This window comes from Oncorhynchus clarkii, chromosome 9 (genome assembly GCF_045791955.1).
Source record: "Oncorhynchus clarkii lewisi isolate Uvic-CL-2024 chromosome 9, UVic_Ocla_1.0, whole genome shotgun sequence".
NCBI classification, from domain to species: domain Eukaryota; kingdom Metazoa; phylum Chordata; class Actinopteri; order Salmoniformes; family Salmonidae; genus Oncorhynchus; species Oncorhynchus clarkii.
In genome coordinates, this window is record NC_092155.1 from 5,022,480 (window position 1) to 5,040,737 (window position 18,258).

General features: G+C 41.6%; 2 protein-coding genes across 3 annotated transcripts in view; both read right to left on the bottom strand.

Annotated features, from left to right (window-relative positions):
* The window catches only part of LOC139415792 (galactose-specific lectin nattectin-like), a 1,187,935-nt gene that overhangs the window by 719,616 nt on the left and 450,061 nt on the right, over positions 1 to 18,258 (bottom strand). The window lies entirely within an intron of this gene.
* LOC139417061 (protein phosphatase methylesterase 1-like) overlaps positions 8,210 to 18,258 on the bottom strand; it is a 45,276-nt gene continuing 35,227 nt past the window's right edge. Inside the window, exons 9-13 of the mRNA XM_071166310.1 lie at positions 15,557 to 15,674; positions 9,950 to 9,994; positions 9,079 to 9,143; positions 8,929 to 8,999; positions 8,210 to 8,267 (exon numbers count right to left, since the gene is read on the bottom strand). Of these exons, the coding sequence (XP_071022411.1) occupies positions 8,243 to 8,267; positions 8,929 to 8,999; positions 9,079 to 9,143; positions 9,950 to 9,994; positions 15,557 to 15,674 (324 nt within the window). The 3' untranslated portion in view covers positions 8,210 to 8,242. The remainder of the gene's footprint in view (positions 8,268 to 8,928; positions 9,000 to 9,078; positions 9,144 to 9,949; positions 9,995 to 15,556; positions 15,675 to 18,258) is intronic.

The window sequence follows — 18,258 nt, forward strand, 5'->3', positions numbered from 1 at the left end:
ATAAACCCCATATGGGATGGGACACCGTGTATAGTGTACGCTAGAGATTCAACTCTGTGTCCTTGCCTACGTAGAGAATAGACTCACCTGGTTATGGAGCGATCTGACTGTTTAGTTCCTGTTACCTGGTGGGGTATTCTTCTATGTGTCAATGGAGGTACCTGTCACCTGGAGCCCTGGAAATGTTTCACAATAAGAGTTCAGATCTCACACACACACACACTGAGCAGTATGGAATATGCAGAACCTTTTTGTGAATCTATAAACCACATTTCTAAAACTACTATTTTGAAACAGAACTTCAAGAACTGGAGCCTATATGACGGGGACATTTTATTTTGAAAAAGCCTCAAAGAACTCTGGGAGATGTAGTCAGTGAAACTGTCTTCCCTTTACTATACTTATGTTTTTCTGTCTGGGCTGACACGGCCTCTACTACTGTAACCATGGATAAGGTCACACCACTACATAGTGCAGTATTGTTGTATTAAATGCTATTTTTAAAGTAGAACGTCAGTATTCTCTCCTTCAGTCTACCTGTGTATATTCTATGGTCATATATCTGGAAGAAGTATGTTCTTTGAGCCTCCGTCCGTCTGTCTATACCTGTACGATGATCTCACAGAAAAGCGTTGTTTTATTTCCTGTTTTTTTTTTTTTTACTACCTTTTTCTGACTTAACTGGCCAATCAGAGTTGGTTGTGTTATTTATGGTGTTGCCCAATAACTCCCCTTTTTTGTCAATCAGATGTTACAGCAATGCTCTGGAATGTTCTAGAATCCTCCTCAGAACCTCCTCTGGAACGTTCTAGAGTCCTCCTCAGAACTTCCTCTGGAACGTTCTAGAATCCTTCGCAGAACCTCCTCTGGAACGTTCTAGAATACTTCTCAGAACCTCCTCTGGAACGTTCTAGAATCCTTCTCACAACCTCCTCTGGAACGTTCTAGAATCCTTCTCAGAACCTTTCTTCAACGTTATTTGTTGGGTGTTTTGGGTGGGAGGGACTGGCTACAAAATAACATGTCTGTGTAATCTCAATGGATGTAATCTCAATGACACCCTATTCCCTATACAGTAACACTACTTTTGACCAGAGCCGTATGCTCACTGAGTGTTTGATGGGAAAGAGAAATCGAGTATTATTAGTATATTAGTATAGTATTATAACAACTATTTTGATAAAAACATAAATGTTTTATTTTTGTACCGACACAGAGAGAGAGAGTCACCGTATTACTGACCTGAAACAAACAGCTCGACGATGACAAACGATCTTTGTGTGTGTGTGTGTGTGTGTAGATAAATAGCCAAGCGTGAGTTGAACTAGGCACCTGTTCACTCCCCTCAGGATTCTGAAAGTATTGGTCTGAACTGGTTGGAAGTAGTTTCCAATGAGAGGAGGGAAAAAGATCTGATAGGGTCCAGTGTTTGGCAACAGCAGGAAGTAGTTTCCAATGAGAGGAGGGAAAAAGATCTGATAGGGTCCAGTGTTTGGCAACAGCAGGAAGTAGTTTCCAATGAGAGGAGGGAAAAAGATCTGATAGGGTCCAGTGTTTGGCAACAGCAGGAAGTAGTTTCCAATGAGAGGAGGGAAAAAGATCTGATAGGGTCCAGTGTTTGGCAACAGCAGGAAGTAGTTTCCAATGAGAGGAGGGAAAAAGATCTGATAGGGTCCAGTGTTTGGCAACAGCAGGAAGTAGTTTCCAATGAGAGGAGGGAAAAAGATCTGATAGGGTCCAGTGTTTGGCAACAGCAGGAAGTAGATTCCAATGAGAGGAAGGAAAAAGATCTGATAGGGTCCAGTGTTTGGCAACAGCAGGAAGTAGATTTCCAATGAGAGGAGGGTCCAGTGTTTGGCAACAGCAGGAAGTAGTTTCCAATGAGAGGAAGGAAAAAGATCTGATAGGGTCCAGTGTTTGGCAACAGCAGGAAGTAGTTTCCAATGAGAGGAAGGAAAAAGATCTGATAGGGTCCAGTGTTTGGCAACAGCAGGAAGTAGTTTCCAATGAGAGGAAGGAAAAAGATCTGATAGGGTCCAGTGTTTGGCAACAGCAGGAAGTAGTTTTCTATATTTATTATGCCTCAAGTGAACCGAGTCACCGGGACCTTCCCGCTGCCCTACAGAGGCTGTGTGTATAATGACAACGGGTTCTGTTAAGAGCACACATACAGCTTTAGGGTGTGTGTGTGTGTGGGGGTGAAAACACAAATAAATGACAGAGATCCTCCCCTGAGGAACAACCATATTGAGGTTATGTACAGAGAGAGATCCTCCCCTGAGGAACAACCATATTGAGGTTATGTACAGAGAGAGATCCTCCCCTGAGGAATAACCATATTGAGGTTATGTACAGAGAGAGATCCTCCCCTGAGGAATAACCATATTGAGGTTATGTACAGAGAGAGATCCCCCACCTCCCCAGTGGCCCATTCGGATGCTGTACCCCGTACCTCCTCTCTGTGCCCCTGGCAGTGGCCCATTCGGATGCTGTGTCGTCACACACTAGGGGCTGGGCGATTTTTATATCAAGCTCATTTCAATTGTATGTTTTTTTTTTTTGTTTGTGTGTGATATTCCAAATGCCTGTATTGACAGGAACAATATTCAGTTTTTTTGGGGGGGGGGTTGTTTTTTTTTGCCTGAGAGGTTTGTCATCTTGTCTCGTCTTCTTTGTTCCTTCTGCTGTGTGCATCTTCGCTCATGGTAGCCAGGTACTATTCTACTTGCTGTTTGTCTTTTTATTGTTTTTATTTATTGTTTAAATGTTTAAAATGTGCAATAAGCATAAAGCTCTATTCTATAAGGAATTGTCAACTCGTTCTCACTACTTTTTAAAGCATAAAGCTCTATTCTATAAGGAATTGTCAACTCGTTCTCAATACTTTTTAAAGCATAAAGCTCTATTCTATAAGGAATTGTCAACTCGTTCTCACTCTGAGAAACAAGGCCACCTGATTTCCAACATGACCGTTCTGTTCAAACAGTCCAGTTTCATAACAATTCAGTTTTACCTTGTGAACAAGCAACTTGTTTTTTAAAAGTTGGATAAACGTTACATTTCTAGGCTTGTGTTTGAGAGATTTTGTTGACGACACCTGTTTATTTAATATTCTATCACGCCTGCTTCCAGAAGTTGGTCGTTATTCGTTGAATGTGTGTTTTATGCATGGTACTGGTCACGTTTCTAATAAAAAGGACATTTTCATAGACCTTCAAGATCATTGATTATTGCAACAACAAAACAAAACAAAAACAGGTTTAAACTATTTAGATAAAACGGTACAGTTATTAGTGGGTTTTATGGTTGTGGAAGGGTTTATATTTAACCTAGGTATCATTTCACAAGCCCAGAACTTATTAGACTATTGCTGACTGTTTTTTGTATTTTACCTTTTAAAATGACAGTGTATTTAAAGAAAACATTTAAAAAATATATGTTTTTAGGTATGATTTTTAGGCCGTATTACCACAGCCAGGTCACCCGGGTCAGAAGTCATTATTCGACGTCCGTCCATGCCTAAGGATGTCGGGGAAACGATGTGGGAACCGACCACTAGGGGCAACAGTGAGCGCTGTTACCTTCAGGTAGGTAACGGCAGCCTCTGATTCCAAAGGTTGCATCTTTTGAATCCAGCAATAATGTTTGTTTCAAAAATATATATTTTGAGTCTATCCCAAACCTTGGCCCTAACCTTAAAGATAAACGTTTAGCCACTAACTCTGATTGGTTAAGGTTAGGCACTAACTCTGAATGGTTAAAGCACTAACTCTGATTGGTTAAGGTTAGGCACTAACTCTGATTGGTTAAAGGTTGGGCACTAACTCTGAATGGTTAACGGGTTAGGCACTAACTCTGATTGGTTAAAGGTTAGGCACTAACTCTGATTGGTTAAAGGTTAGGCACTAACTCTGAATGGTTATCTTAAACACTTTTTTTATGTTTGGAACAACTTCAAAATTGTGACATTTTGAAAAACATGGATCAACGTCCAATTGCGACGTGAGACTGAGAGAGTTTGTAAATCAGCCTCGCCCATGTCACAGGCCGGGGGCCAATCACACGCTGAGACACATCTCCTGAGATCAGAAGGGCTCTGGCTTTGACAGGACAGGTAATGAAGCTTGCCTGTGCCTGGCGATCATCGATGAGACGAGAGAGACAGACAATTATGTGTCTCCGTGCAAACACAACCCCTCCCCCCTGTCAAGTGAGAGAGAGATCATAGACATGTCTTTCTAAAAAGCTGGGCTCAGCTTCGTAAGCTCCTATGTTCTCCGCCCCCTGCTATTCAAATGACTTCACTCCCAAAGGATTTGGCCGGTCACCTGTCAGGCAGAGCGTCAACAACAATCCTCACTACTGCGTGGATTTGGAATCGTACACCAGGGCCAGTAGTCATAAAGTCTCTCAGAGTAGGAGTGCTGATCAGTTTAGGCTTTTGCCAACCTAGCCACTAACTGAATACAGGCCCAGGACATGTTGGCTGAAGCCTAACCTGATCCTAGATCAGCACTCCTACTCTGAGAGGATTGATACATGTTAACCTGATCCTAGACATTTTATGTTTGACCTTTTATTTAACTTGGCAAGTCAGTTAATACATGTTTTTTTATTTTTTACAATGACGGACGACACTGGGCCAATTGTGTGCCCAGCGTCTATGGGACTTCCAACCACGGCCGGTTGTGATTCCGCCTGGATTCGAACCAGGGTCTGTAGTGAAACCTCTAGCACTGAGATGCAGTGACTTAGACCGTTGTGCCACCCGGGAGCCCTGAGGGGGGACCTGATGAGAGAGATTATAGGAGCCCCGATTGGGGGACCTGATGAGAGAGATTATAGGAGCCCCGAGGGGGGGGACCTGATGAGAGAGATTATAGGAGCCCCGAGGGGGGGACCTGATGAGAGAGATTATAGGAGCCCCGAGGGGGGATTATAGTTCCCTCTTTCCTCAACTATTCCCGTTAGGATTCTGGGTTGGAAGTCATTTTCAATGAGAGGAGTGGGTACGTTTCCACCACGTTTTTCTTGCCCTGAATCCATTACTTTCAAATCGATGAGGGAGAGGGAACAAGTGCACACTTCCAAGGGGGGGGCGGGGGGGTTTAGAGAAATTTAGAGGATTGGGTATCCAGCCCTAGAGTCGTCCACATAAAGGGAAGTGGATCGTCAAGTCTCTCTGCAATCCGACCGGTTGAGAGTTAGTTACGACCCCCTCCTCTTCCGTGGTGTTTGTAACCATGGTAACGGCACGGTTGGTGTTTTGGGTGCATCCAGAACATACAGAATTAGTAGTGTGGGTGTTCACACACAGGGTAAGTGTATGTAATACACAACAGCCGTGGGGTATTTTTGATTGTCTGTGTTCCAATAAATTGTATGGCATGTTTTCTTTTTCACGTCTCTCTTTTAATGAATAAAACACATAGGGAGACATTACAGATTAACATGAATAAAAGCCTTAAAGAGGCATTACAGATTATCATGAATAAAACACTTAGGGAGACATTACAGATTAACATGAATAAACCCTTAGAGAGACATTACAGATTAACATGAATAAACCCTTAGAGAGACATTACAGATTAACATGAATAAAAGCCTTAAAGAGGCATTACAGATTATCATGAATAAAACACTTAGGGAGACATTACAGATTAACATGAATAAACCCTTAGAGAGACATTACAGATTAACATGAATAAACCCTTAGAGAGACATTACGGATTAACATGAATAAAACACTTAGGGAGACATTACAGATTAACATGAATAAACCCTTAGAGAGACATTACGGATTAACATGAATAAAACACATAGGGAGACATTACAGATTATCATGAATAAACCCTTAAGAGAGACATTACAGATTATCATGAATAAACCCTTAGGGAGACATTACAGATTAACATGAATAACCCCTTAGAGAGACATTACAGATTATCATGAATAAACCCTTAGAGAGACATTACAGATTATCATGAATAATCCCTTAAGAGAGACATTACAGATTAACATGAATAAACCCTTAGAGAGACATTACAGATTATCATGAATAATCCCTTAAGAGAGACATTACAGATTATCATGAATAAACCCTTAGGGAGACATTACAGATTAACATGAATAAACCCTTAGGGAGACATTACAGATTAACATGAATAAACCTTTAGGGAGACATTACAGATTATCACGAATAAACCCTTTGAGACATTACAGATTAACAGATTATCATGAATAAACCCTTAGGGAGACATTACAGATTATCATGAATAAACCCTTAAGAGAGACATTACAGATTATCATGAATAAACCCTTAGGGAGACATTACAGATTATCATGAATAAACCCTTAAGAGAGACATTACAGATTATCATGAATAAACCCTTGAGAGACATTACAGATTATCATGAATAAACCTTTGAGAGACATTACATGACAGAATAACATGGAAGGACAGTACAAACTATATGAGCCTGGTGTCTATTTACAACACACTGGTTTCCAAAACAGATTCAGTCCACATCCAGGACTATGTTTATCAGACACTAGTCCACATCCAGGACTATGTTTATCAGAAACTAGTCCACATTCAGGACTATGTTTATCAGAAACTAGTCCACATTCCAGGACTATGTTTATCAGAAACTAGTCCACATTCCAGGACTATGTTTATCAGAAACTAGTCCGTTTTCCTGCTACTACATGTTATTGTTGTCTTTCTAGCGTCCTTTTTAAACATGGCTTCCTTCACACAACAAGAAATGTAGCTTTTATGAAAATATCATCACTCCCCTCCTGTATCATATTACTGTATGTGCATGCCTACTTTCCTTAGTGTGTGTGTGCATGCCTACTTTCCTGTGTGTGTGTGTATGCCTACTTTCCTGTGTGTGTGTGTGTGTGTGCCTACTTTCCTGTGTGTGTGTGTGTGTATGCCTACTTTCCTTAGTGTGTGTGTGCATGCCTACTTTCCTGTGTGTGTGTGTATGCCTACTTTCCTTAGTGTGTGTGTGCATGCCTACTTTCCTGTGTGTGTGTGTATGCCTACTTTCCTGTGTGTGTGTGTATGCCTACTTTCCTTAGTGTGTGTGTGCATGCCTACTTTCCTGTGTGTGTGTGTATGCCTACTTTCCTGTGTGTGTGTGTGTGTGTGTGTGTGTGTGTGTATGCCTACTTTCCTTAGTGTGTGTGTGCATGCCTACTTTCCTGTGTGTGTGTGTATGCCTACTTTCCTGTGTGTGTGTGTATGCCTACTTTCCTTAGTGTGTGTGTGCATGCCTACTTTCCTGTGTGTGTGTGTGTATGCCTACATTCCTGTGTGTGTATGCCTACTTTCCTGTGTGTGTGTGCATGCCTACTTTCCTGTGTGTGTGTGTGCATGTCTACTTTCCTTAGTGTGTGTTTGTGTGCATGCCTGCTTTCCTTAGTGTGTGTGTGCATGTCTACTTTCCTTAGTGTGTGTTTGTGTGCATGCCTGCTTTCCTTAGTGTGTGTGTGCATGTCTACTTTCCTTAGTGTGTGTTTGTGTGCATGCCTGCTTTCCTTAGTGTGTGTGTGTGTGTGTGTGTGTGTGCATGCCTACTTTCCTTAGTGTGTGTGTGTGTATGCCTACTTTCTTGTGTGTGTGTGTGTGCATGCCTACTTTCCTTAGTGTGTGTGTGTGTGTGTGTGTGTGCATGCCTACTTTCCTTAGTGTGTGTGTGTGTGTGTGTGTGTGTATGCCTACTTTCTTGTGTGTGTGTGTGCATGCCTGCTTTCCTTAGTGTGTGTGTGTGTGTGTGTGTGTGCATGCCTACTTTCCTTAGTGTGTGTGTGTGTGTGTGTGTGTGTGTGTGTATGCCTACTTTCCTGTGTGTGTGTGTGCATGCCTACTTTCCTGTGTGTGTGTGTGTGTGTGTGTGTGTGTGTTAGTGATCGTTACATTCCTCTCCCATGAGAACTGTTTACCCAACACATGTTTGAGTCACAGTCCAACTAGACACATTTTACTACATACATAACACCATCCCGCTGCTCATACTACTGGGGCTTGTACCTTAAAAACACAGCAATATGTTTACTGAACTACACTACGACTCTAAAAGATAGAATTCTAAGTGACTAAGAAGCTAAAATGATGTAACCAAAGTGAATACTAAAACATCATAAACTTTTGGAAAGTAAAATATGAAAATTATTTAAATATTTGTTGTTCAGGACACAGAAAGACGGGATGTTCTCTGTTGGCCTGCTGACTTCACCGCGTGAAAGGGTAGGAGGAGCTGAAAGAGAGTGAGTTAGCATGTTTCCATAGGTTTACAATAGGTTCAGGGTCAGTTAGCATGTTAGCATGTTTCTGTAGGTTTACAAGAGGTTCAGGGTCAGTTAGCATGTTAGCATGTTTCTGTAGGTTTACAAGAGGTTCAGGGTCAGTTAGCATGTTAGCATGTTTATATGGGTTTACAATAGGTTCAGGGTCAGTTAGCATGTTTCTATAGGTTTACAATAGGTTCAGGGTCAGTTAGCATGTTTCTATAGGTTTACAATAGGTTCAGGGTCAGTTAGCATGTTTCTATAGGTTTACAATAGGTTCAGGGTCAGTTAGCATGTTTCTATAGGTTTACAATAGGTTCAGGGTCAGTTAGCATGTTTCTATAGGTTTACAATAGGTTCAGGGTCAGTTAGCATGTTTCTATAGGTTTACAATAGGTTCAGGGTCAGTTAGCATGTTTCTATAGGTTTACAATAGGTTCAGGGTCAGTTAGCATGTTTCTATAGGTTTACAATAGGTTCAGGGTCAGTTAGCATGTTTCTATAGGTTTACAATAGGTTCAGGGTCAGTTAGCATGTTTCTATAGGTTTACAATAGGTTCAGGGTCAGTTAGCGTGTTTCTATAGGTTTACAATAGGTTCAGGGTCAGTTAGCGTGTTAGCATGTCTCACCTCGTGCGCTGACCTCTGCTGGCCTCAGCAAACTTGTGTCTGAACAGAAAGCTGGCCAGAGCATCTGCAACCTGCACAAGAGACAACATGCATGTTAGTGTGTGTGTGTGTGTGTGTGTGCGTGCGTGCGTGTGTGTGTGTGTGTCTTACTTTGTCTGGTGTGTCCTCGTGCACTGCGTGGCCACTAGGGGGCAGCACCTGCATCATGAATTTTCCTGAGGAGAATAATATAACAGGTGGTCTTCAGTCAGAGAACAGTGTGTGTGTGTGTGTGTCAATCTCGCACACATCCCACTCTCTTTCTCACACACACACACACACACACACACACACACACACACACACACACTAGCTTTCTCTATCACGCACAGTCTTGTACAGCTAACCTTGTACAGCTAACACACAGTTCAGTCCCACTATTTTCCCTATCCCTAACCCTAACCCTAGCTCCTAACCCTAAAACAAACCCTAAACCTAACCCTAAACCCAACCCTAGCTCCTAACCCTAAACCCAACACTAGCTCCTAACCCTAAAACAAACCCTAGCTCCTAACCCTAAAACAAACCCTAGCTCCTAACCCTAAACCCAACCCTAGCTCCTAACTCTAAACCTAACCCTAGCTCCTAACCCTAAGCCTAGCTCCTAACCCTAATTCTAACCTTAAACCTAACCCTAGCTCCTAACCCTAAAACAAACCCTAGCTCCTAACCCTAAACCCAACCCTAGCTCCTAACCCTAAAACAAACCCTAGCTCCTAACCCTAAAACAAACCCTAGCTCCTAACCCTAAAACTAACCCTAGCTCCTAACCCTAAACCCAACCCTAGCTCCTAACTCTAAACCTAACCCTAGCTCCTAACCCTAAACCTAGCTCCTAACCCTAAAACAAACCCTAGCTCCTAACCTTAAAACTAACCCTAGCTCCTAACCCTAAAACCAACCCTAAACCTAAACCCCCTGGTCTTCAAGTATAGTTTAAACACACACACACACACACACACACACACACACACCGACCTACCTTGCATTTGGCCTATAGTCAGGTCCCTGTCCAGACGATCTACACCTGGAGACAAACACGCATCCTCCATCATTATTTTACCTCACAGGTTTCATTTAAAGGGAAACACACACACACACACATACTGGACACAGAAACATAGAAATGGTATCCAACAGTTCGTCTGACTCTCTGGGGAAATCAGATGTTGCACTATTGTTTCAAGATTACAGCTCTGTGACGTATGGCCAAGGTGCAGCCAAAATGGACAACAAACGAGAGACACAGGGAGACAAAGGCACGATTACCACCTATGGATTAGGACCCAGTAGGTTACCCAGGTTACCTGGGGTAAAGTAAGGATAGATTAGACTGTAGTGTCATGTATCTGGGGTAAAGTAAGGCTGGATTAGACTGTAGTGTCATGTATCTGGGGTAAAGTAAGGATAGATTAGACTGTAGTGTCATGTATCTGGGGTAAAGTAAGGATAGATTAGACTGTAGTGTCATGTATCTGGGGTAGAGTAAGGATAGATTAGACTGTAGTGTCATGTATCTGGGGTAAAGTAAGGATAGATTAGACTGTAGTGTCATGTATCTGGGGTAAAGTAAGGACAGATTAGACTGTAGTGTCATGTATCTGGGGTAAAGTAAGGATAGATTAGACTGTAGTGTCATGTATCTGGGGTAAAGTAAGGATAGATTAGACTGTAGTGTCATGTATCTGGGGTAGAGTAAGGATAGATTAGACTGTAGTGTCATGTATCTGGGGTAAAGTAAGGATAGATTAGACTGTAGTGTCATGTATCTGGGGTAGAGTAAGGATAGATTAGACTGTAGTGTCATGTATCTGGGGTAAAGTAAGGATAGATTAGACTGTAGTGTCATGTATCTGGGGTAAAGTAAGGACAGATTAGACTGTAGTGTCATGTATCTGGGGTAAAGTAAGGATAGATTAGACTGTAGTGTCATGTATCTGGGGTAGAGTAAGGATAGATTAGACTGTAGTGTCATGTATCTGGGGTAAAGTAAGGATAGATTAGACTGTAGTGTCATGTATCTGGGGTAAAGTAAGGATAGATTAGACTGTAGTGTCATGTATCTGGGGTAAAGTAAGGATAGATTAGACTGTAGTGTCATGTATCTGGGGTAAAGTAAGGTTGGATTAGACTGTAGTGTCATGTATCTGGGGTAAAGTAAGGATAGATTAGACTGTAGTGTCATGTATCTGGGGTAAAGTAAGGTTGGATTAGACTGTAGTGTCATGTATCTGGGGTAAAGTAAGGATAGATTAGACTGTAGTGTCATGTATCTGGGGTAGAGTAAGGATAGATTAGACTGTAGTGTCATGTATCTGGGTAAAGTAAGGATAGATTAGACTGTAGTGTCATGTATCTGGGGTAAAGTAAGGATGGATTAGACTGTAGTGTCATGTATCTGGGTAAAGTAAGGATAGATTAGACTGTTGTGTCATGTATCTGGGGTAAAGTAAGGATAGATTAGACCGTAGTGTCATGTATCTGGGGTAAAGTAAGGATCGATTAGACTGTAGTGTCATGTATCTGGGGTAAAGTAAGGATGGATTAGACTGTAGTGTCATGTAGTGTCATGTATCTGGGGTAAAGTAAGGATAGATTAGACTGTAGTGTCATGTATCTGGGGTAAAGTAAGGATAGATTAGACTGTAGTGTCATGTATCTGGGGTAAAGTAAGGATCGATTAGACTGTAGTGTCATGTATCTGGGGTAAAGTAAGGATAGATTAGACTGTAGAGTCATGTATCTGGGGTAAAGTAAGGATGGATTAGACTGTAGTGTCATGTATCTGGGGTAAAGTAAGGATAGATTAGACTGTAGTGTCATGTATCTGGGTAAAGTAAGGATAGATTAGACTGTAGTGTCATGTATCTGGGGTAAAGTAAGGATAGATTAGACTGTAGTGTCATGTATCTGGGTAAGTAAGATTAGACTGTAGTGTCATGGATAGATTAGACTGTAGTGTCATGTATCTGGGGTAAAGTAAGGATAGATTAGACTGTAGTGTCATGTATCTGGGGTAAAGTAAGGTGTCATGTATCTGGGGTATTAGACTGTAGTGTCATGTATCTGGGGTAAAGTAAGGATAGATTAGACTGTAGTGTCATGTATCTGGGGTAAAGTAAGGATAGATTAGACTGTAGTGTCATGTATCTGGGGTAAAGTAAGGATAGATTAGACTGTAGTGTCATGTATCTGGGTAAAGTAAGGAAGGATTAGACTGTAGTGTCATGTAGTGTCATGTATCTGGGGTAAAGTAAGGATAGATTAGACTGTAGTGTCATGTAGTGTCATGTATCTGGGGTAAAGTAAGGATAGATTAGACTGTAGTGTCATGTATCTGCGTAAAGTAAGTATAGATTAGACTGTAGTGTCATGTATCTGGGTAAAGTAAGGATAGATTAGACTGTAGTGTCATGTATCTGGGGTAAAGTAAGGATAGATTAGACTGTAGTGTCATGTATCTGGGTAAAGTAAGGATGGATTAGACTGTAGTGTAGTGTCAGTGTATGTATCTGGGGTAAAGTAAGGATGGATTAGACTGTAGTGTCATGTATCTGGGGTAAAGTAAGGTTGGATTAGACTGTAGTGTCATGTATCTGGGGTAAAGTAAGGATAGATTAGACTGTAGTGTCATGTATCTGGGGTAAAGTAAGGATAGATTAGACTGTAGTGTCATGTATCTGGGGTAAAGTAAGGATAGATTAGACTGTAGTGTCATGTATCTGGGTAAAGTAAGGAAGGATTCGACTGTAGTGTCATGTAGTGTCATGTATCTGGGGTAAAGTAAGGATCGATTAGACTGTAGTGTCATGTATCTGGGGTAAAGTAAGGACGGATTAGACTGTAGTGTCATGTATCTGGGGTAAAGTAAGGATAGATTAGACTGTAGTGTCATGTATCTGGGGTAAAGTAAGGATGGATTAGACTGTAGTGTCATGTATCTGGGTAAAGTAAGGATAGATTAGACTGTAGTGTCATGTATCTGGGGTAAAGTAAGGATGGATTAGACTGTAGTGTCATGTATCTGGGGTAAAGTAAGGGATGGATTAGACTGTAGTGTCATGTATCTGGGGTAAAGTAAGGTTGGATTAGACTGTAGTGTCATGTAGTGTCATGTATCTGGGGTAAAGTAAGGGAAGGATTAGACTGTAGTGTCATGTATCTGGGGTAAAGTAAGGATAGATTAGACTGTAGTGTCATGTATCTGGGGTAAAGTAAGGATAGATTAGACTGTAGTGTCATGTATCTGGGGTAAAGTAAGGATGGATTAGACTGTAGTGTCATGTAGTGTCATGTATCTTGGTAAAGTAAGGATAGATTAGACTGTAGTGTCATGTATCTGGGGTAAAGTAAGGATGGATTAGACTGTAGTGTCATGTATTTGGGGGTTAAAGTAAGGATGGATTAGACTGTAGTGTCATGTATCTGGGGTAAAGTAAGGATAGATTAGACTGTAGTGTCATGTATCTGGGGTAGAGTAAGGATGGATTAGACTGTAGTGTCATGTATCTGGGGTAAAGTAAGGATAGATTAGACTGTAGTGTCATGTAGTGTCATGTATCTGGGGTAAAGTAAGGATAGATTAGACTGTAGTGTCATGTATCTGGGGTAAAGTAATGATAGATTAGACTGTAGTGTCATGTATCTGGGTAAAGTAAGGATAGATTAGACTGTAGTGTCATGTATCTGGGGTAAAGTAAGGATAGATTAGACTGTAGTGTCATGTATCTGGGGTAAAGTAAGGATAGATTAGACTGTAGTGTCATGTATCTGGGGTAAAGTAAGGATAGATTAGACTGTAGTGTCATGTAGTGTCATGTATCTGGGGTAAAGTAAGGATAGATTAGACTGTAGTGTCATGTATCTGGGGTAAAGTAAGGGATGGTTTAGACTGTAGTGTCATGTATCTGGGGTAAAGTAAGGTTGGATTAGACTGTAGTGTCATGTAGTGTCATGTATCTGGGGTAAAGTAAGGATAGATTAGACTGTAGTGTCATGTATCTGGGGTAAAGTAAGGATAGATTAGACTGTAGTGTCATGTATCTGGGGTAAAGTAAGTATAGATTAGACTGTAGTGTCATGTATCTGGGGTAAAGTAAGGATGGATTAGACTGTAGTGTCATGTATCTGGGGTAAAGTAAGGATAGATTAGACTGTAGTGTCATGTATCTGGGGTAAAGTAAGGCTGGATTAGACTGTAGTGTCATGTAGTGTCATGTATCTGGGGTAAAGTAAGGATAGATTAGACTGTAGTGTCATGTATCTGGGGTAAAGTAAGGATAGATTAGACTGTAGTGTCATGTATCTGGGGTAAAGTAAGGATGGATTAGACTGTAGTGTCATGTATCTGGGGTAAAGTAAGGATAGATTAGACTGTAGTGTCATGTATCTGGGGTAAAGTAAGGATGGATTAGACTGTAGTGTCATGTATCTGGGGTAAAGTAAGGTTGGATTAGACTGTAGTGTCATGTATCTGGGTAAAGTAAGGATAGATTAGACTGTAGTGTCTTGTATCTGGGGTAAAGTAAGGTTGGATTAGACTGTAGTGTCATGTATCTGGGTAAAGTAAGGATAGATTAGACTGTAGTGTCATGTATCTGGGGTAAAGTAAGGATGGATTAGACTGTAGTGTCATGTATCTGGGGTAAATTAAGGATGGATTAGACTGTAGTGTGATGTAGTGTCATGTATCTGGGGTAAAGTAAGGATAGATTAGACTGTAGTGTCATGTATCTGGGGTAAAGTAAGGATAGATTAGACTGTAGTGTCATGTATCTGGGGTAAAGTAAGGCTGGATTAGACTGTAGTGTCATGTATCTGGGGTAAAGTAAGGATAGATTAGACTGTAGTGTCATGTATCTGGGGTAAAGTAAGGATAGATTAGACTGTAGTGTCATGTATCTGGGGTAAAGTAAGGATAGATTAGACTGTAGTGTCATGTTTCTGGGGTAAAGTAAGGATGGATTAGACTGTAGTGTCATGTATCTGGGGTAAAGTAAGGATAGATTAGACTGTAGTGTCATGTATCTGGGGTAAGTTAAAGACGGATTAGACTGTAGTGTCATGTATCTGGGGTAAAGTAAGGATAGATTAGACTGTAGTGTCATGTATCTGGGTAAAGTAAGTATAGATTAGACTGTAGTGTCATGTATCTGGAGTAAAGTAAGGTTGGATTAGACTGTAGTGTCATGTATCTGGGGTAAAGTAAGGATGGATTAGACTGTAGTGTCATGTATCTGGGTAAAGTAAGGATAGATTAGACTGTAGTGTCATGTAGTGTCATGTATCTGGGTAAAGTAAGGATAGATTAGACTGTAGTGTCATGTATCTGGGTAAAGTAAGGATAGATTAGACTGTAGTGTCATGTATCTGGGGTAAAGTAAGGATGGATTAGACTGTAGTGTCATGTAGTGTCATGTATCTGGGGTAAAGTAAGGATGGATTAGACTGTAGTGTCATGTATCTGGGGTAAAGTAAGGATAGATTAGACTGTAGTGTCATGTATCTGGGGTAAAGTAAGGATAGATTAGACTGTAGTGTCATGTATCTGGGGTAAAGTAAGGATGGATTAGACTGTATTGTGACATACCTGCTAACAGGAGTAGTTTGGGTAGGTTACATCCCAGGAACAGATTAGAGATCCCTCTGAACCATCCGTCCCAGTACTTCTCTGCTTTGGACAGGTCTATACGCCAGCTGTACACACCCTGATAACACACCAAAGGGTTGAACCCGTCACCAAGGTAACGAGAAGAACACACTGAATGCATCGGTCACTTCTGCCACTCCTGGAGTGCGTAAACTGAACAACAACAACAAAATACAAAAAAAACAAAAATAATGGTCACACTCAAATGTGAGACCAGCGACCCCTGTAATAAGTATACACATCTCAACGCTGTGCTGTTTAAAGAGAAAACCACTGAAAAGAGCGTCTCACTCTTAACAAGGAGGACTTTACAAGCTGAATGCTGTTTTTGATGCCAACACTGGGGACCGTCACTGCTGCTCGACGAGACTAGAGTCCTCTCCAGTAGCTGCTGTGGATTCTACTATAAATATGAACCAGGAGACTAGAGTCCTCTACAGTAGCTGCTGTGGATTCTACCATGAATATGAACCAGGAGACTAGAGTCCTCTACAGTAGCTGCTGTGGATTCTACCATGAATATGAACCAGGAGACTAGAGTCCTCTACAGTAGCCGCTGTGGATTCTACCATGAATATGAACCAGGAGACTAGAGTCCTCTACAGTAGCCGCTGTGGATTCTACCATGAATATGAACCAGGAGACTAGAGTCCTCTACAGTAGCTGCTGTGGATTCCACCATGAATATGGACCATTTTCCCGGGTTGACGAGAGCTGGAGAACTACTGCGTAGTTCGGAGTCGAGTTTGAATCGAGGTGGAGTCGAGATGGATGTAGGAGAGTAAGATATTCCCAAAGCATCCTCCCCCTGCCTTCTCGTACAGACCTGTGGCTATCAAATAATTTTGCGGCCCAGACCTCTCTGTCTGTTGGGGCAGCAGGTAGCCTAGTGTTTAGAGTGTTGGACCAGTAACCGAAAGGTTGCTGGATCGAGCTGACAAGGTAAAAGTCTGTCATCTGTCCCTAAACAAGACAGTTAACCCACTGTAGGGTGCATCACTGTAGTAGACTGTAGGCTGCATCTCAATGTAGTAGACTGTATTTCACTGTAGAAGACTGTAGACTGCATCTCACTGTAGTAGACTGTAGACTGTATCTCACTGTAGTAGACTGCATCTCACTGTAGTAGACTGCATCTCACTGTAGTAGGCTGTAGACTGTATCTCACTGTAGTAGACTGTAGACTGCATCTCACTGTAGTAGACTGCATCTCACTGTAGTAGACTGTATCTCACTGTAGTAGACTGTAGACTGTATCTCACTGTAGTAGACTGTAGACTGTATCTCACTGTAGTAGACTGTATCTCACTGTAGTAGACTGCATCTCACTGTAGTAGACTGCATCTCACTGTAGTAGACTGTATCTCACTGTAGTAGACTGCATCTCACTGTAGTAGACTGCATCTCACTGTAGTAGACTGTATCTCACTGTAGTAGACTGCATCTCACTGCAGTAGACTGCATCTCACTGTAGTAGGCTGTAGGCTGTATCTCACTGTAGTAGACTGTAGACTGTATCTCACTGTAGTAGACTGTATCTCACTGTAGTAGACTGTAGACTGTATCTCACTGTAGTAGACTGTATCTCACTGTAGTAGACTGTAGACTGTATCTCACTGTAGTAGGCTGTAGGCTGCATCTCACTGTAGTAGACTGTATCTCACTATTGTAGACTGCGTCTCACTGTAGTAGACTGTATCTCACTGTAGTAGATTGTATCTCACTGCAGTAGACTGCATCTCACTGTAGTAGACTGTATCTCACTGCAGTAGACTGTAGACTGCATCTCACTGCAGTAGACTGCATCTCACTGTAGTAGACTGTATCTCACTGTAGTAGACTGCATCTCACTGTAGTAGACTGCATCTCACTGTAGTAGACTGTATCTCACTGTAGTAGACTGCATCTCACTGCAGTAGACTGCATCTCACTGTAGTAGGCTGTAGGCTGTATCTCACTGTAGTAGACTGTAGACTGTATCTCACTGTAGTAGACTGTATCTCACTGTAGTAGACTGTAGACTGTATCTCACTGTAGTAGACTGTATCTCACTGTAGTAGACTGTAGACTGTATCTCACTGTAGTAGGCTGTAGGCTGCATCTCACTGTAGTAGACTGTATCTCACTATTGTAGACTGCATCTCACTGTAGTAGACTGTATCTCACTGTAGTAGACTGTATCTCACTGCAGTAGACTGCATCTCACTGTAGTAGACTGTATCTCACTGCAGTAGACTGTAGACTGCATCTCACTGCAGTAGACTGCATCTCACTGTAGTAGACTGTAGACTACATCTCACTGTAGTAGACTGCATCTCACTGTAGTAGGCTGCATCTCACTGTAGTAGACTGTAGACTGTATCTCACTGTAGTTGACTGTATCTCACTGTAGTAGACTGTAGACTGTATCTCACTGTAGTAGGCTGTAGGCTGCATCTCACTGTAGTAGACTGTAGACTGTATCTCACTGTAGTAGACTGTATCTCACTGTAGTAGACTACATCTCACTGTAGTAGACTGTATCTCACTGTAGTAGGCTGTAGACTGCATCTCACTGTAGTAGACTGTAGACTGTATCTCACTGTAGTAGACCGTATCTCACTGTAGTAGACTGCATCTCACTGTAGTAGACTGCATCTCAC